This window comes from Nymphalis io, chromosome 13 (assembly GCF_905147045.1).
Source record: "Nymphalis io chromosome 13, ilAglIoxx1.1, whole genome shotgun sequence".
Classification (NCBI taxonomy): Eukaryota; Metazoa; Arthropoda; class Insecta; order Lepidoptera; family Nymphalidae; genus Nymphalis; species Nymphalis io.
The window spans coordinates 6,928,583-6,949,266 of NC_065900.1; the positions used below are offsets into that span (position 1 = coordinate 6,928,583).

General features: G+C 32.4%; 1 protein-coding gene and 1 pseudogene across 2 annotated transcripts; both read left to right on the forward strand.

The window, feature by feature from the left end:
• Window positions 1-221: 221 nt before the first annotated feature.
• Window positions 222-3,648, forward strand: LOC126772843 (odorant receptor 94a-like; annotated as a pseudogene).
• A 561-nt stretch (window positions 3,649-4,209) lies between these two features.
• LOC126772816 (trans-Golgi network integral membrane protein 2-like) lies at window positions 4,210-12,770 on the forward strand. Of its 2 annotated transcripts, none has more exons than XM_050493407.1 (5): window positions 4,210-5,346; window positions 6,466-6,558; window positions 7,542-7,661; window positions 10,144-10,283; window positions 11,061-12,770. In XM_050493407.1, the coding sequence occupies exons 1-5, from the start codon at window positions 4,332-4,334 to the stop codon at window positions 11,196-11,198; spliced, it is 1,506 nt and encodes a 501-aa protein (XP_050349364.1). In that variant the 5' UTR covers window positions 4,210-4,331; the 3' UTR covers window positions 11,199-12,770. The 2 variants fall into 2 exon arrangements, with proteins under 2 accessions (XP_050349364.1, XP_050349365.1); XM_050493408.1 differs by having other exon boundaries at window positions 10,150-10,283.
• The last annotated feature ends 7,914 nt before the right edge of the window (window positions 12,771-20,684 follow it).

Here is a 20,684-nt window from a genome sequence, read left to right on the forward strand (position 1 = left end):
AGTGACAACAAAATGTTATAGTATCCGTTGCAAATTAAATTAGGTCTTGAGACTTGTTTTACGTAAACACTTCGCCTGAAATCTTTTAAGTGTCGAGTTGTTTGTTGAATCAACGGAATTTAATTTCACTCGGCTACTGTCAAAAAAGGTTACATAGGCTTCGTTTAAGTTTTGTATTTTGAATTTTTTTTTTACTTACTATTAATAATATATTTTAGATAATGGAAACTAAATTATCATATAGCAGCATAGCGCCGCATTTACTGCGTTTACGCTTAGGTGGCTATTATCAAATTGATCCCAGGTCGCCAAAATTACGAAGAACACTTCATACAATTTATATGCGCATTAGTCTTGCATGGATATTGGTTTATACAATACAACAAGCGATTAAAGTATACGAGGTATAATAATTAATCATTTTAATTAATATTTATATACCTACTTAATAAAAGATCAAATCAAAACGTGACTGTTCAACTGTCGACTTATCTATAAGTTGGTATGCTAAATTGTATATGTATTATCTATGCCCCACGGTTTCACTTTCGTTAATCACGATATTTACCTGTTTCGTACACATTATGTGCATTAGATTGGCTAGTTTGCTAACATAGCCGACGGTGAGAATTATAGATTATGGACTGGCAGTTTCTCAGTGGCAGTAGGGGCTTACGCAAATTGTAAATTAGATTCCTCCCACATACCATATTCTATTACTAAACAGTACTACGGTTTGAAGTGTGTGACCCAGTAAGCATTTTATTAAGACGTGGTTAATATTTCTTACAGTTTCAATATCTTACCACTTACCATCAGGTGGACCATTTCTCAAATATACTTTAGGATATATATTGTGTTAATTTCTCTTTACAAGCTCCATTATTATTTGTGCAGGTGAGGGATGACATCGATAAAGTTATGGCAACGCTGTTTTTATTTTTGACTCACACTGATTCAATTTATAAGCAGATTGTTCTGACGGTAAGGTCTGATGAGATTGAAGAGCTATTGGACATAATGAGAGGTAAAACAATCTTAAAAAACAAATCTATACAAAATTTACATAAATATCAATGATCTTAATTCTATACTTTTTATATGACATCTGCTTTTTTGCTTTGCGTTTGTTCGTGTCAGTACATAAGTGGTGTAAAAATTATGTATTCGTACTTACGCCTTTATTATTGTGGGTGTGCGATATTATGCTGATTAATATATTTTTTTTATGTTTAAGGTTCCCTTTACAATCAAGATAATCCTGATCACAAATCATTTTTATTAGAAGTATCTCGATATAGTCATCTTGTACTACATTTAGACAACATATTGGCGTTATTTACTTGTTTTCTTTGGGTGATCTGGCCGATCGTGCTGCACTTACAAGGAAAGCCCGTAGAATTTGCTGTTTGGTTACCTTTCGATGTGAATATGGATCCTGCGTAAATATTTTATATATATTATGCGTATATATATATATATTGGTTAAAATTATTGTTAGATCTGCGGACTTATACATAAGAACTGTGAAGAGTTATTTATGTACTTAAAGGTTATAGTTAAATACACTGTTCACAAAAATTACATAAGCTGTTCACAAAGTCTAATGTTACGATGTAAAAATCTAGTCACAATATATACATAATACGGCGTTGTTTATGTATTATATAAACTCACTAAAGCCTTCTCCGAAATGCACCTTCTGATATAAGTTTTATGTATATTATATTCATACATTTTTAGTGGTTTATCAGGAAACCCTTACAAAAAAAATCGTCTCCACCTTCATTAGTATATATTTATTCCTGCTTAATAAATAAATGTGTTGTTTTACAGGTTTTATTTCACAGCATTATACGTATGGGTGACAACATAATGGCTTGCATTTTGTAATACAAGTATAGATGTTATGGTTTCATTTTTTTTAGCACAAAGTAAGACACAACTTTCCATAATAAGGTAAAATTATCTTTAAAATAAAATAGATACCTGAAACAATTCTTATAAGCTTATCGAATAAATTAATTAATCCTTGATCAGATTTTTAAATATTGATTGAATTTACTTATGAAGAATATTACATTACTTTTTTAAATAATTGCAATTTAAAAAAAAGGTTGTAGTCGCATCCTATAAATATTTCAGACATGACCTTGAAAATTTAATACAAAGAAGCAAAGACGAAAGTTCATCAACTGGCGAATTTTACGGAGATGTTATACACAGACGATTTAATAAAATATTACAACATCACGTACAGATTATATAGTGAGTCCAAATGGTATTTATTTCTCGTTAAATTTTAAATGAAAAACAAATAGCTATTAATATAATAATAGTTTTAGATGCTGAATTTGTAAATGTAAATTATTTGAAATCGAAACCTTGCTTAGTGAGCTTAATCGTAAATTGAGGCGACGACATTCAGTGTATAATCTTAGCCATAAAAAGTTTCCATATATGTGTATTATATAAAATATACGGTATACATTCAGAATAATCAAAGAAAAGAATTTTTTACAAATCTTCAAATTGAATTTAATTGATATACTATTGAGTACCTAATATATAATCAAATTTCTGACTATCGCGCTAAACTTAAATGTACTAGACAACAACAAGATTTCCGAACTGTCACGTTATTTTAAATAAATAAATATGTAAATCTGGTCTATGTTATTGTTCATGGAACTGTTAAATATTACAGATTAAAGTTTTCTGATTGAGTATTATAATAAGTGTATTAACTTGTATTTTTTCAAAGTTTTGCAAAGAAAGTCCAGCATATATTTGGAAATGCGGTGGCATACCAGTTCTTAGCTAGCGGATGGATAATTTGTACATCAGTGTACAGAATGGTTGAAGTAAGAATATCTTTGCGTTTTTATTTACACTTTTTTTTAAGAAAGTCTATCAAATACAATATTTCGACTTTTGTAGATGAATCCTGCATCTATTCAATTTTTATCAATGGTATTATACATTTTTTGTATGCTTCTTCAAATATTCATGTACTGCTACTACGGTAATGAAGTTACTTATGAGGTAAATTATATATATTAGTATTAAATATGCAATATTTTTCATTTATAAAATGAAACAATCTTATTATATAGCAGTGTAACATGAAACACTAGTTAAAAAATAACATGATTATTAAGATTTTCATATAAGTTATTTTTAACGTTTCTTTTTATTGTACCATACAATAGTCACAGGTACTAATTTGTCGGGAATAAAGTGTTACCATAATATTTCAGAGTAAGAAGCTTATGGAGTCTGCTTATTTTATGGACTGGCTGAATACAAATTTGACACATCGACGTCACCTTATTTTTTTCATGGAAAGTGTAAAGCATCCCATACAACCTTTAGCAGGGAGTATAATTCCACTTTCAAACGAAACATTTGTTTCGGTAAGATTTGTACTTTAAAGAATGAATACTTTTTAACCTTTACCTGAGAAATTGTATACAAATCTAGCATTTTTATTTGATGTAAAGTAATATTTTAAATACCTATCTTGAAATTCTGTAATTAGTTATTTATTTTATATATTTTGCAGATAGTGAAAAGTTCTTATACATTCTACGCTCTTTTGAAGAACAATAACTTATAGATTTATTCATTAGTATTATTCAGAAACATGCCTATTTATATATTCAATTAATTAATATGATATAAAGTTTTTCTACACTTGGCAACCTTATTTGCAATTTTAAAATGGATGACAAAATGAGCAGCATAGTCATAAATTTGTTCAATAAAATATCAAAGTAATCACAAATAATATAAAAAAACCTAACAAAAAGTGTTTTCTTATATCTCTCCTACTTTTTTACTCCCTCATTATAACATCTTTCCTCCTTCCTCCCTCATTATAACCTTTCTTATAGGAGTTTTGTCCAAGGAAGGTGAGTAAAAAAATATGAAAAATTACATTGCATTCTGAACGATAACATAGAGGCCGAGAGAAACAAAAAGATTGAATGGGTATTGAATGGGACATTGGCATTGTAAGAAATGTTAACGATCCCTTATACAACCAATGCGTCACCAACCTTTTAAATTTTTCATTAAAATTCTTTATTCTTCTAATTAACACTGTACACAAAAAAAATATTCCCATTTAAATATTATCTGTAGAATAAATAATACTTGTCATAAAATTTTACTTGCCATACTATACTTTGTGCTGTCATATGTCAAGTTCTTAAATGCCATTCAAAAATATTTGGCTGCGGAATATGGTAAAATAGTGTTTGTGAATATACCGTTATAATTGCGTGGTTGCAAAATTTTCTTAAAATTTAAATGTTAAATAGCTTTCAATGCTGCTCATAAAAATGTTTCGCGGCATTATTGTATTAATTTTAATAAACGTCTATTATCCTAGTTTAGGACTTCCTGTAAAAGAAAATTCCATAGGAAAGCAATTGCAAAATCTCGCAATTACTTGTGACAATTCGGTTCTATCTGATTTTATAAAAAAGCAAATAGATCACTGCAATGTCAGTGAATCTGCTGATGCAAAGACAGAATTCAAGTGTTTAATGTTTTATGATATAAACAGTCAGCTATGCACTGCTTTCCGTCGCTCTAAATTCAATTTGCAAGAAAATTATACAACTAAAATGAATGAAATTCAAGATATTAAAACTATATGCAATCATGCAAAAACTTGGAAATTCATATACAAAGAAAAGTACCCTAAAAATGAGCCTGTCGATCAAGTATTTAAAAATGAAGTATTCTGTATACAAATGTGTTCAGTCGATGGGTTTTTGAGTGCAGATTCTAATTTCTACTGCAAGTATTACCAGTGGGGATCTGATGTTTTACAAAGCCAAATGCTTACCTTGACACAGCAAAACATTGGTGCGGCTGTTCCTGTATTAGCAGAATCTATTTCAAATCCAATTGAAAATAACACTGTCATTTTAAATACTCCAAGAATTGAAAATGGCACAACATCTACCAGTGAAAGCGTCAAACCAATAGAATCTAAATCTGTTGCCAATGTTGAATGGACGAAAACTGAAATAAACAATCAAGATGTGTCAGGCCAATCGTCAACAAGCAACCAATCATCAACATCAGATACCCAGAAACAACTTGATAATTCTCACAAAATAACTGAACAGTCTGTTCTTCCAAACATTACAAGTGTATCTAAGAATGAAATGGAAAAACCGCCAGTTGAAGAAGAGCCTCCTAAGAAAGATGAATTGGAGAAAGATGAGAATATCCAACCGATTAAACAGAAGGAATCTGTAATCGAAAATCCTAAAGTAAAGCAACCAATAGGTGACATTGATGAAGATCAAGAAGATGAAAATGATGATGGTAAATTACTGATGTTTCAAGTAAAACATTTCTATAAATAAATCTAATTAGTACCCATGCAGATAAAATATAAGGTTAAAATTCGTATTGCTATTTATACTCATATCACAGTATGTGAATGTGAGGTGAAGGGGGCAATGCCATTTTCAATTCTATTTCTTATATGCATGGGTAGTAAGATTAAATATTATATATTATTTTCTGCAAATTCATACTATTTTATGATTGATTTATTTCTTTTAGATTAAAATATTTAAATTTTCAAAAATAAAGTCTATTTCTGAATTTAATTATTCATATCAATTATTAATATTTAGAAAAATGTGACATTCATTATTATTATATAGTTCTGCGAAGTGTTATATGTATACAATATCTATTTAATACTAGTAAAACCTGTGTCCTTCAAAGCTCAGAATTCAGTTTGTGATGAAAATCTTTCAAATCTGCCATTTTAACATACATCTACAATTTAAACATGCATTCTATTTTTATTATTCATTAGCTTACCTTATAAAAATTACTAAGTGTGTTAATATTAGTGATTATGATGCATTGATTGAATATAAATGTATCAGTTGAAGTTAAAACATTATAAATTATGCAATAGCACATTTTTTTTTATTATAGAGTTATTTTGTACAATAATAGGCATATTTAATTTAATGAAATGCATTTTTTTACTCGAGTATTTCCATGTAGGTTTATTTTGGCAATAGGGCGCATACTATTAAATAAACCATATTTTACAATATATATATATATATATATATATATATATATATATATATATATATATGCTTATGTATTAAAAATAACTCATTTGTTATTGTAAATTTTTAAATGAAAAGTTTTATTAAACTGGAATCATAATCAGTTAACATGAAACTTTGTTGGGCTTTTTGTATCCGACTAAGCAACCAAACATTGATCTGAAGAATATTTATCCTAACATTAATATATTAGTCTAACATACTTCAACTAACATCATTTTTATTTTTTCTTTGTTTTCAGAATTACTTTTAAATACATATAATGTATAAAATTCCTTCATAAGTCCACATATATAAGCATAACATAACATCTATATTAAAGTGGCAATCCTTAATTTCATTTCAGATGCTGAATATGTACAAGGTTCTGATCAAGATGATGCTGCCATGAAGCCCATTGAATCCGATCCTAACTTTGATGATACCAGACCTAAAAACAGTGAGTCTTCACATTTTCCTTATCACACAACATTAGTGTTTCTGACTTAAAGAAAAACATTATTTTCAATAAAAAAATGAATAATATAAATAATATAAGAAAACATTATCATTTGTTTATTCTAATCCCATTTGTTAGGAATGAAAATATAGCAACAATTAAGGTGTTGGGACTGCTTTTTCTGATAAGTTAGATCTGATATGGGTAGATTGGATTGATGGATGTGTGTTACAAAACTTCTGTTTGGCTCTTACAACATACCTAAAACAGGGTTCTTTAATAATTAAATATGTTTAAGATTTGTACATTTTTTTTTGGTGTATTTTCGTCTCCACAAACATGTCTTTAGTGTATGTTATCTTCATTTGATGTTACTTAATGTGCCTGCATGTTTGCCGAAAATGCCAAAATGCCGAAAGCCGAGATGGCCCAGTGGTAAGAACGCGTGAATCTTAACTGATGATCGTGGGTTCAAACCCGGGCAAGCACCTCTGAATTTTCATGTGCTTAATTTCTGTTTATAATTCATCTCGTGCTTTTCGGTGAAGGAAAACATCGCGAGGAAACCTGCATGTGTCTTATTTCACTGAAATTCTGCCACATGTGTATGTGTATATGGAGCAGCGTAGTGGAATAAGCTCCAAAACCTTCTCCTCAAAATGAGGAGAGGAGGCCTTTAGCCCAGCAGTGAGACATTCACAGGCTGTTTCGGTTCGGTTCGGCATGTTTATTGCTAGGCAGCATCACATTCTATGTTTCAGAATTAAAAATATAGTGATTGAGATATAGTAGTCATTTGCAATTAAATATTAGTTTGCATATGACATCATAGACTAGATGATTTCTTCATTGATTTGTGAAATGTGTGTGAGGTGATTTGTAGTTATATATATGTAAACTTTAGATGAAAAGTTTTTTTATTAAGCTGTGTCAAAATACAATATTTTTGAAATTATTTGTTAAACAAAACCTCATTATTTCAGCCCTGAGTGCATTAATACGTGCCGGTGGAAAATCAGTGAAGGTACCATTCCTCGATTCTGATCCAAATATGGATGAAGAACCACACAAAACTAGAGTTGGAATTGAATCTATAACATCAGGTCAGTATAAAGAAATAACCTTTAATATTATGATGATGATGTCCTCCTGACCAATCTCAAGGGAGATATTATAGTGCATAAGTGTGAGCGCAAACACAGGTGCACTCTTTATATCGTCACTGTCATGATCCGATGTGACGGCAAATCCGACACGAACGAAAAGAGTATAGGCGCACGACCAACGGCTTTCGTTGCTTTCCGAGGCACGGCGTGTAACCTCAGGCTGCTACTGAGAATTGAAACACGACTAAAAAACCTAATAACTTTTCATCGATCGAACCCACGATCTCGGAATCTGCGACTTTATTTCTAGCCACTAGACTAGATCGAGGCAGTCAAAACAAAATTAAGATAATAATCAAAAGAAAAAAAACTTGTTGATATTTTTTTAATTTTATAGTTTGAAATTATGTTTTAATCTGTTGTAATAATCAGTTCATATCTGATCTTTAGCATTTGATTTATCTATATTATAAAATAATATTAACAAATAGTAATAAAAGTACTATTTCTCACAAAATAGAGTTCTGTTTTGATATTAATAATAATTCAAGTTTACAATTAAAATATAATGATAATAAAAGTATTACAAGTATCGCAATTTAAAATATTTGTTCTTTATCTAAATTGTTTTAGTGCAATCTATTTTTTTTTTGATAAGTTAATATAGTTTTAGGTAAATACAATATTCAATTCGTATAAAATATTAATTAAGAAAAATCTTTGTCTTGTTCAATAAATATTTTTTTTTTCTTAAAATTAAATTGGCATGTGTCGTATTTAATTTTTTTTATATTATTTGTTTGAAATACAAATAGTTGCAGTTCCATATTATGTTTCTATCATAAAATAATAATAAATTAAAAATTTGAGTTTGAATAAATGTATGTAAAACTTTTAACTTCGTATTTAATCAGGTGAGGCCTTGAAGTAATATCGTCAGAACTATTTTGTGTATTTACACGGAATAGTTCTGACGTAGATACAGATATTAATATTATCAAAACCTTAGTAGTTCAATAAAACATTGATTTAATGGATTGCTTCGATTAGGCACTAATTATTTTTCAATATTTAAAGCCGTATTGGTTATGTAAAAACCTGCAAGGCATATAATCGTATGTCAATGTTATAAATTTAACCTTTTTAAATATTCTTAATGTTTTCTCTTATATGCCAATATGATATAACAACATTGAATATTTTAGTTACTAGATACTATAGGATACTGACTTCGTATAATGCATATCAATAAAACCATCACGCTGTAAAAAATATACGGTAAAGTTGGAGTTATATATTAATGACTATTAATAGTGATAACACGATTCCTAAATATTTTCTCAATTATAAGAATCACAAATTAACTTCGAAACAAAAAAACACCCGTACACTACGGATATGTACATTATAAAGCCATGGTTTTTTTTTATAAACTAAATTTAATAGAATATGAGCAACATGTGATTTACATTTTTAAATAAGGCTTTTAATTCGTTCTTAGAAACTAAACTCTGAAAAAATAAGTGGACGCGATTTCCGTTAGATGAATGGTATCAACGCAATAAAAAATATAAATGACAAAAACAATTCTTGAATATTATAATAACTTCATTTATAATGCGACACTATCTACTTAACTACTTATGTCTACTTTATTCCATTTTACTTCCAATGTTCCATTTACAACTTCGCCAACATTCAAAACCCGAATCCATAATGAGATAATAGACTATTCTAGATCTCGATTTCGATTCTTCTTGTAGTTGAAATAGTTTATACGTCTATTAACTGTAACGTCTTCTAGTCAAACTTAGAATACTTGTTGGGATTAATATATTTAGATTTTAAAATTTAATTACTGTTCGCTATTATTGTAATGTAATAAAAGCTTTTTATTATTCCAATATAATTCCAATCTTGGTTGATCTAATTGACGACATAAAAATCATCGTTAAATTAAGTACATCTGCATAGTGTCCTATTTTGCTTAAGTATATATATAGTATAATTATTATTTGTTTTAAGATCCGTATGCATTGCAACGCCTTCGGATTGTGAATGGAAATTTTTAAATAAGTGGTTACCATACGGAAACTTTTACAAACATAAATGCATCAATTCAAATTATTGTGCCAGATTGGTCTAGGTGGCCAGTCCAGCATATTATATGATAAATTAATAGTTTTGATAAAATCATATTATTCCTTTTTTGTTGACACATGATCTCAAATTAGGATGGTAAGTGGTCACCACCGCCCATTAGATATTGGCATTGTAAGAAATACCAACCATCCCTTACGTCGCTAATGCGCCACCAATCTTGGGAATTAACATTATATCCCTTGTTTCTGTAATTACACTGGCTCACTCACCCTTCTGCTGTACCACCACAGTACTGCTGTTTTGCGGTAGAATATCATACTTACTTTTTATTTTTAAAATATTTTAAAATGAATATTATTTATTTATTTTTTTCTAGTTTCAGAAACATTTCCAAATCCAATGCAAAATGGCTACGCTGAGGAGGATGACCATTTCTTCCCGTTATTCCTGACTGCAATTATAATTGTTGTGTTGCTGTATATCTTATATCACAACAAAAATAAATTTACAAAAGTGGTAAGTAACAAATATGCACTGCTCGTTGATTTCAAGAAGGCCATTACAAAATGACGCCATAAACATAACTACTGGTACTATTGTCAAAAAAATAATAATGGTATTTTTTATTGTAGTAGTTAGTTTATTTTTGTTTATAAACTATTTGTGGTGTCGTATAAAATTGTGCCATATCCACCAACAATTGCTCTAGCAGCAGTAGCTCTAAACATCTTCAAAGAAGGGGAAGTGTTAGCTTACCAATGGAACATTTATAAGCTGTATCCAACCATACAAAGACATGTACATTAAATAATTTTCAGTCAGTATAGTTTACATATATATTTCACAATACTGACACGTCCTGTGTCTTTACTGACACTATTACTTTACATTTTACTGAGTAGTGACCAAAAAAAAGTTTTAACTGCGGTCCAAGCGATACCAAGCAAAGCTATATAATGTATAATATATGTGTATAGTGAAAAATTAATGAGGTCTTATTAATTTTATTATTTATACATTATCTCTCACTGAATATATTTATTTCTTGGTAGCTCTCGATTTGCGCCATTTAAAAGTAATAATTTCGAACGTGACGAAACTGTCACAAAAACAGTGCGATATTCAATTCAATATGATATGAATTGGGTACTGCAAGACTCGTTTAGCGTCTTTTGTTTTTGTGGTCTCACTGTACTAGTATATTATAACATGAATTTTCTTCAGTTTTTTAGTTTTTATAGTCTGTGGAGTAACAAAACTGATTATAAAATAAAATTAATTTTCTTTTTTTAGATTTTGGGATTGATAGTTGAAGGCAGACAATCAGGCCGGCGTAGAAACAGCCGTGGTCACGCCTACCGTCGGCTCGACACGCTGGAACAAGCCATGAACACCAACACAGCGGCACCGCCAAGCAAAATCATATACTGAACCAATAGGTTAATAATATTTATATAACTAGTTTCTTTTGCTATCGAAAAAGCTTATCGATAACAAACAACTGTCCTTTATAAAATAATGTATGTAAAAAAAATTATGTAAAGAGTCCAAAAACGCACATGTGACGTCACTCATCATGGTTTTTTTTTTATAGAATTGATTTACTGATAACTGAGTAGTGTTACTGACTTGTAACATTTTCTCATTGTAATCAAATAAATCATGTCTACTTGTACGCCTCTATTGAGATTTTTAGGCTTTATGGATGGGAATATAAAATGTCAAAAAAAAATTACGTAAGTTTCTATATGTTATATATTGAAGTTCAAGGCTCATAATATTTCAAGTAATTATTGAAAGATGTGGGGATTATTAAAATAAAATTTACACCGTAAAAATATCCCCCATATTTTACAAAACATTATTTTTTTTAATTTTATAAAGAGGATATTTCTTTAAAAATTTCCGGTTTTTTTACACTACTAAACAAATTACAGTACAACAATAAGCGACACTTAATAATTCGCGTGAATATCTTGTATTCCTTGTTTAAAGTTGATTTAAAAAAAAATCTTAAATTGTTTCATAATGATAATTAATTGGACGGTGTTAAGTACAATAAATAAATGAACAAGTTTCTTGTCTGATTGAAACTTATTCGAAACAAATCGTACATTTAAGAACATATTTAGTAATATTATAGAATTAAGATATTTTACGCTTAAGCTGCGAACATTCATTATTATTTCCAACGTTTTATGTCATATTTAAGATGCGTTTCCACTGTGCAATTGTGATTATTCAGAAAGTCACCAACTTTTGTCTAAACCAATTAAAGAAAGTTTAACTGAGTTAAAATCACACGCATATTCTTTCTTATTCCTTTGAAGCTTACCACAAAAACGCGATTTTCGAAAGTTGTTAACAATTTTTGTTGGAAACTTAATTGAGTAGAAACTTTTATTTACAACGCGTGTTGACATCACAAAAGTTGGCAATTTTCCTTTTGTGGAGGCTCAGCAAGATCTCAATATTGTTGTAAATTGATGAAATTTTAAAAAGCATATTTAATTTATTATCCGAAGTAAAATCGAATAAAAAAAGATGATTATAATTAATCTATAATAATAAAATAAAAAGGGGCATTAAAATATAATCGATAATTTTCTTTGAAATACATTATCTTAACTTCACTAATAATATATTTATTTATGGGACACATTTATATCAACTTTTTTCTAAAGAAATGTATGCAAATCGTTAAAAGTTATAGATTTTAATCGGCAGCTATTCTGCAGAACTTTAATGAGTCTATAATTTTTCATATGAATGAAATATATCTAAGAGGTTTTCGTAATGTAAATCAAATTAAAGTGTTTTCAAAATCAGATCTCATTGATGTTTTTTTTTTATTGTCATTGAAAAGGTAATATTGTATCTGTTTAATTTTTTGTCTATTTTAAAGTCAATCTCTTAACTTATAAATAAATAAGTTTATAAACAGTTAGATGTTATAACACCTTTTTTATTTGTACTTCTACTGAATAAAGTTTAAATATATTATGTGTATGTTTTAATAAAATCTCAGTCGTTGTACGAAAAAACAATATATTCAATATATTAGTTGAAAGCCCTAAACCCTTCGTTTAATCCCTAAAACACTGAATCAGGGCCCTTATTTAGAAACGTCCATTATTACACTACATTGGTTTTTGGCCCTTACTCAATCAGAGAGCGAATTATGTATTCACGCATCGTTCATCCGACTGATTATCAACTTTTCGCACTTATTGTTCCCATTTATTGAGTATGTGGTCAACAAATTACCTTTCCCGTTCAAAATATTAGTAGTCATTGCTCTGTAGATAACTAGTAAGCTCCATCTGTTGAAAACACAAGAAACTACGCGCAGCTTGACGATTGGGTCGAGCCACAGCCCGGAAGTTATTTATTTTTTCAACAGAGGGCTGTAATAACAAAACACCAATAGTTTCATGAAAACAATTAAAAATAAATTTAGTCTTTACGACCCCAGCTCGAATTGAAGTTTTGCAGTACAGCCGTACAAGAGCAACTATCTCCCTTGCACCATTCATGCAACTATTTATAAAAAATTATTATATTAATAAACAATTACTTTTTCTTCTCAAATTCTTCTTCGTTTTTTTATTGCGGTTATATCCCATTAATCATAATAGAAATCGCGAGAGTTTAATTTCGGTAACCATGCAGTTCGAGTATTTTTCCGAGAAACGATGTTTTTTTAGTCTGGGCTGCTTTTATTGTACACTATGAGTTTGCATTTCTCATTAATTCCATAAGTTCCAGAAATGCGTGATGAAATATGGCATTTTAGATTTTAATTAATAACTCGACGTTTACTTTAGGGGTGTAAGTAATCATGCACAGGTACTAAATTCAGATTTTATTTTCTGAAAAAAAGGCTAATTTAGGTTATTTTTAGTGTAACCATGCAAGTTCCCACTCCATTGCCACAATTGCAAGTGGAAATGAATGAATGGAAACTTAAGCGAGTGGTAATGTATTTCCGCTATAAGTATATCTAACGATAAGATATTTAAAAACGGTAAATATAGAGCAGTTAAAACTAGAAACAAGTCATTTTCCAAGACATTTTTAAATATTAAAATTAAATCCGTAAAATGTTTACATAGACAGTTTAGTGCTTACATGGTTACCATATTACCATCATAATAATAACTTATGGAGGTTAAATTGTTTTTCCATTATAAAGATGTCAGAAAATTTGATATTTGCCCAACACACTTAAATCCTTTTTGAAGCTGAATAAAATATATTAATAGATTTTTGTTTTTTATGTTATATCGCAGCTCAAAATAGCAGAAATATTTATATCACTAACGTGATATCTTATAAGAAGAAATGAATTTAATCAATAAGTTCGATTAGTAGCAAGTGAAATAACTACCTTTTAAGTTACATAGTATGAATCATCATCATCATCATCATCATCATCCTTTTCGCGTCCACTGCTAAACATAGGTCTCTCCAATGGGACGCCACTGAGCTCGATTTTCAGCTCTAAATCTCTAACCGCTGCCAGCCACCTTGCGTATATCGTCACTCCACCTAGCTGGAGGGCGTCCTACGCTACGTTTGCCAAGGCGTAATCTCCACTCCAGACCGCGTCTACTCTAACGGTCGTCGGTTCTGCGACAAATGTGTTCAGCCCACTGCCACTTCAGCTTACTAATCCTTTGGGCTATGTCGATAACCTTGGTTCTCTGTCGGATCACCACATTTGGGATTCGATCCTTCAGAGAAACTCCGAGCATAGCTCTCTCCATAGCTCGCTGAGCGACCTTAAAATGGTGGACCAAACGCACTGTCAGTGTCCACGTCTCGGCTCCGTAGGTCATAACCGGTAAGACGCACTCGTTGAAGACTTTTGTCTTCAAGCATTGCGGTATTCGTGACGAAAAGACGTGACCGAGTTTTCTATACGCTGCCCAGCCCAGCTGTACTCTTCTTCGTGCTTCCCCCTCGAAGTTGTTTCGACCCAACTGCAAAGTTTGCCCAAGGTACACATACTCCTGAACAACTTCGAGAGGAACTCCGTTAAGAGCTATTGGTTCCGGACTGACGTGTTCGTTGAACATTATCTTGGTTTTTCCCAAGTTCATCCGGAGACCAATTCGAGCAGAAGAATCAGCCAGGCTGCTCAGCATATATTGCATGTCTTGCACGGTTTCTGCCACGATGACGGTATCGTCTGCAAATCTCAAGTGCAAAAGGTACTCGCCGTTTAAGTTTATGCCCCACCCTTCCCAGTGCAGCGTCTTGAACATATCCTCTAATGCATTAGTGAACAATTTCGGTGAAACGACATCCCCTTGTCTCACTCCTCGATGCAAGAGGATAGGGTCAGACTGCTGATTCTGTACTTTGACGGTCATAACAGCAGCGTCATGCAGGCCTTTCAGCACTTGGATGTATTGCCAATCGATTTGGCACCGTTGTAAGGACTCCAGAACAGACCAGGTCTCAATAGAGTCAAAAGCCTTTTCATAGTCCACAAATGCTAAGCACAGGGGCTGATTATTCTCTTCGGTCTTCTGTATAATCTGCCGCACTGTGTAAATGTGGTCTATGGTTCCGTACCCTCTTCGAAATTCGGCCTGTTCCGGGGGCTGAAACTCGTCAAGTCTACTCGCGAGACGATTCGTGATGATCCTAGAAAACTGCTTATAGACATGGCTCAAGAGGGAAATAGGTCTGTAGTTCTTCAAAGTTTCAGGTTTGTCTCCCTTTTTGAAGAATATTACGACAACGCCCTTGCTCTATGCCTTAGGAGTTCTCCCCGAGAATATGACAGAATTAAATATTCGTTGGAGCTGCGCTAGTAAAGGTTTTCCAGCTGCCTTTAGTAGCTCCTTCGTAATTCCATCTTCCCCGGGGGCTTCTCCATTTTTAAGCTGCCCCAAAGCCATCACGATTTCGTCTTGGCTTACTTCTGGCAACTCTTCTGTGAAGGGGGCTAAAGTGGCTCTAGGATCCCCAGCGTCGGGTTGAGGACGAGGCGCTTCTGATGTAAATAATTTACCGTAGAAGTCCTGAACTTCCCTAAGAAACTCGAGCTTAGAGGCGACGACTTTTCCCTTTGAAGTGGTCAGCTTCGTCAGATGGCTTCGACCTAGTTTTTGGACAAAGACTTTCGACCCCCGATTTTGCTCAATCGCTTCTTTTATAGTGCGTGTATTGAAGTTTCGGAGGTCGCGTCTTACTAGCTTTGAATTTTTTTTATTAAGATCTGACGAAGTGACTAGGGTTTTCACGTCGTTTTCGAATTAGCTCTAAAGACTATCCCGAAAGCTTGGACCTCTTGCCGGTGTTTTGCGCTGGATATAATTTCGTCCTCTCGTCCCTAAGGATACCCACCACTTGGTCGAGTTCTTGGTTGATGTCAACGTCAGTGTTGGTTTCCAAGGCAGCAAATCGGTTTTATAGAATAGGAATAGGAAGGTGGACGAGCATATGGGCCACCTGATGGTAAGTGGTCACCAAACGCCCTTAGACATTGGCATTGTAAGAAATGTCAACCATCGCTTATAGCCAATGCGCCACCAACCTTGGGAACTAAGATTTTATGTCCCTTGTGCCTGTAATTACACTGGCTCACTCACCCTTCAAACCAGAACACAACAATATCAAGTATTGCTGTTTTGCGGTAGAATATCTGATGAGTGGGTGGTACCTACCCAGACGAGCTTGCACAAAGCCCTACCACCAATAGGTTTTCCAGTTTTAACTGAAATGTACTAGACTCCACGGCTTGGAGCAATTTTGGTCGGAGTGTAGACCTCATTAGACGGGCTCGCTCGAGCTTGTAGTCAATATTTAGAGTGCCTCGTACAAGTCGGTGATCACTTCCGGTATTGAACCTTGTGATCACAGAGACATCTCTAAATATTCGCCTCTTGTCCGTCATAATAAAGTCAATCTCGTTTATAATCACAGCGTCTGGGCTACGTCACGTCCACTTCCGTTGAGGCTGTTTCTTAAAGAAAGAATTCATCAAGAACAGACCCTCTTTCTCCAAAAATTTGACGAGCATTTGCCCCCTATGATTCCTGCTTCCAAATCCGTGCTGTCCTACTACCGATTCGTTGCTAGTATGTACTCCCACTTTAGCGTTGAAGTCCCCCATGACAACATTGAAGTGGGCCTGTTGGGTGGTGTGCAATGTCTTAGAAATGTCTTCGTACATTTCTTCCACTTCATCATCCGAGTGTGTCGAAGTCGGTGCGTATACTTGGATAACCTTGAGGCTATACCTCTTGGTGAGTCTGATCACAAGATACGCTACCCTTGCCGACACACTGGAGATTTCTAAGATGTTGTCAGAGAGAGCCTTGTGGATCAAGAACCCGACGCCACCTTGGAATGGTTGGTCTCCCTCTCTGAAGTACATAAGATGGCCTGATTCTAAGGCAATGGTATCCTCTCCCTTTCTTCGGATTTCACATAGCAACAAAATATGCCACTTTATGTTCGTCAGCTCTTCTTCGAGCTGTGCCAGGTGTTCGTCGAGCCGTAGCGTGCGTCCGTTATACGTAGCCAGGGTCAGTCGGTGTTGGCGGCCTACCGTAACCCGGGGATTCTTAGCACCCCCTGCCCCACCCTTACCATGACCGCCGCCTTGGCCAGGAACAGCGGGGCGACCGGGAACTAGGGGCCGTTGCGTATAGGTGTGCTGCACACAGGTGAGGTTGACTGGAAACAGCTAGATATAGTTGTGCTCCCTTACATCCCATACATAGTATGAATACCAATTGGTTAATAATATATACTTGGCCTATTCGAATTATTATAACGTTGCTTATCCTCTCGATTTTTAAGTTCTCGTACACATCCAGCTTATATAATATTAGGACCTTTGACTTCTCTTACAATCTTTACTTTTGCGAATAAGTTTTTTACAACAAATACTTAATAAATTAAACATTTTTTTAAATGCTTGAAGTGAATTATTAATTTTATTAATTAAATTATTATTGATCATATTATTGAGCGAATCTAACGGTTAGTTTTATCTTTTATTATAAACAATATATGACCATGCTAACCTTTCATGATTTCGTATATTTTTTGTTTTGTTTTTGAAATATTATATACCCCGACTATTTTGTTTAGGTCTTTAATAATATATTATTATCGCAATAATATTTATCCGTGAAAGAAGATATACAAACAACATTAATTTATAAAATAAGTATGATTCATTTTATATTCGATATTTAGTTTAAGATCAATATAGATATTAAGTGTTTATCGCGACGCTTCTTGAACAATAAACTACGCTGAAATACAAAATAGGTAATGTAGACACAAGATAAATGGGAATAGGATGAGGATGGCAAAAAAAATGGGTGACAATACTATTATTCATTATATTCATTGTCATTTGATTGTATTATTGTTCGATAACCCAGCCTTTACGGTACGGTATTTTTGTTATCTCGTAATGTAAAATACAGTTATGATATGGTGATATTATATATGAGATATGGTTGTGTTTTATACCTCTGCCAGTCCAGGTGCAATTTTAAGTAGCAGACCATTAAAGTGATGATGATGATGATTAAGTTTATATATCACTTAGTATATAATTAAAGGCATTTTTATAAAGATAAATAAAATATACTTACCTACTACTTTGTTATGTTTGTATTGTAAACTTTGCACATTTGAGACTTCTTAAAGATATGCTATTTATTATAAAGACAACTGCTGTGGATGGAATTCGAAAATATTGAATCCCGAGTGTGCGCAATCAGCAAAGATGGCGGATAGTAAAAAGTGCCGAATAGTAAAAACCTACAGCGGAAACGAACATGATTCGGGAATAATAAAAGTTTTATGAGTTTTCATCCATGTTAATATATAACACATGTCAATCCGATAACCGTTACGGAGCTTAGTAGTAATGCTATAAAGTCATCATTTTATCGTTAATACTAAGCCCCATACTACTACCTACCTTAATATTTAGCACAGGCACACACAAATATAAACACGCGCGTCAAACAGCGGAGGTATTGAAGGAATTTAATTAGATTTATTCAAAATAAGATTAAATTTTATTTACGTTTGAATCACATTGCTACTTATAACTATTATAATACATTGACAATACGCCACCGTTGTTGGGAACTAAGCTGTCATGACCCTTGGGCCCTGTTGTAACACTGGCTCACTCACCATTCAAACCGGAACACAACAAGACTAAGTATTACCGTGTTACCTACGCAGACGATTTTGCTCAAAGTCCTACCACCAAGACACCATTACACCAATTTTATCACAATACGTTCAGCTGTTTTAGTTTAAGATGGTAATAGTAGAATTATGACAACATATTTATTTTTCCGAGATACAAAATATCCTATGTATTTATCTAAGATATCTAACGTAAGATTCATTCAATAAATTCCATTTAGACTCTTTGTGAAAGTCACATGAAGAGGTAATAACAATACAAGCTTATTGCACAGGAACAGCTTTTTCGGGGAAAAAATAGCCTGTTTACATAAAAGAGGGCAAATTACGTTTTTATTATAGTTTCTATTATAGTATTAAATCAAAATCACGTCGATTCATTGCATCAATGCTGCTTAAAGGAGGAACAAATAAACAAACACACTTTTTCATAACTGTAATAATATTAAATGTGGAATTTTTTTATTCAATTCATTTTCTTGGCCAACGAAATTAAAATCTTTTGGTAAAGCTTTGGTAACGCTAGATCATAATAAAATTATGCTATAGTGCACTTTTAAACCGCGGGAACCAGACTCCTCCTGTATATAAATAGTGTATTTAAAATAATTAAATATTTTATTCCATATATACTTAATATGAAATGGAAATTAAATGACCATAAGGGACACGAGGTCGTGTGAAGAGAATACGTGAAAGTTCCCAAAGTTGGTGGCGCATTAGCGATGTAAGTAATGGTTAATTTTTTCTACGGCGCCAACTTCTAAGGGCGGTGGTGACCACTTACCATTAGATGGTCCATTTGCCCATCCGCCTTTTTTATCGCTAGAAAATCGCATTACTCGTCGTCCTCGCGGATCGTAGGACTCGCCGCTGTCCAAGACGCCTAGTACTCCCCGAACATCGGAATATATATTATATTCTTATGTAATTATAATCTTATCTAATATAAATAGCTAGTCTATTCATAAATTAAAAACTACATTAGAATAACACTATTTACCCTTTTAAATAACGTTTTATAGATTTTTAAATGGAGAAATTTCTTTTAAACAAAGTCGAATGTACCATATTCCGACGACATCCGATAAAATTTATCTTCGAGAATCTTGACTAGCAAAATAATTTTTTAACTTGAATATTAAAATCATTTTACAAAATCCTGTGTAAACTACATAAGATAACAGGCACAAGGGTTATCTTAGTTATCATGGGCGGCGGTACAGTGCTCATACCGGCAACAGTGTTTTTTAAAATGCACATGTCACTTTTAGCGGCGATGGTGACCATTTACCATCAGTTAGCCCATTTGCTCGTCAGTCTTGTCTTTTATAATAACAAAGTTATTTATAATACATATGTTTTTCATATTATTATTACGTTATTGATATTGTAAAACTTTACTTTTGTTAGCTACATATTGTTACCAAATTCCACGCCTTGTTTTTTGTGGTGTTGGAATAAAATCTAATTATAGAACTCACTACTTACACATTTAATCAAATTAAATCAAAGTAAAACATCTATTTCAAAGAGGTAATTTTCAGTCACAATTATTTCATTGAATTTCGAGACAAGGGTTTTAATTTGGTCAAAAATTACTTTTACTTAATTGTAAATAAATATAAACGTTAAGCTCTCTCGGGCAATAAGTTGAAGCTACAACTTCAGTGGTGGGCTAATAAAAATGCGAAAATAATTTTGTCTGTCTGTCTT

Bases quoted from the DNA above. Each gene is read 5' to 3' on its own strand.
- LOC126772816 (XM_050493407.1), top strand. From the start codon at position 4,332: ATGCTGCTCATAAAAATGTTTCGCGGCATTATTGTATTAATTTTAATA. The intron at 5,347-6,465 runs GTAAATTACTGA...ATTTCATTTCAG, and splicing joins AGAAGATGAAAATGATGATG to ATGCTGAATATGTACAAGGT. The intron at 7,662-10,143 runs GTCAGTATAAAG...ATTTTTTTCTAG, and splicing joins AATTGAATCTATAACATCAG to TTTCAGAAACATTTCCAAAT.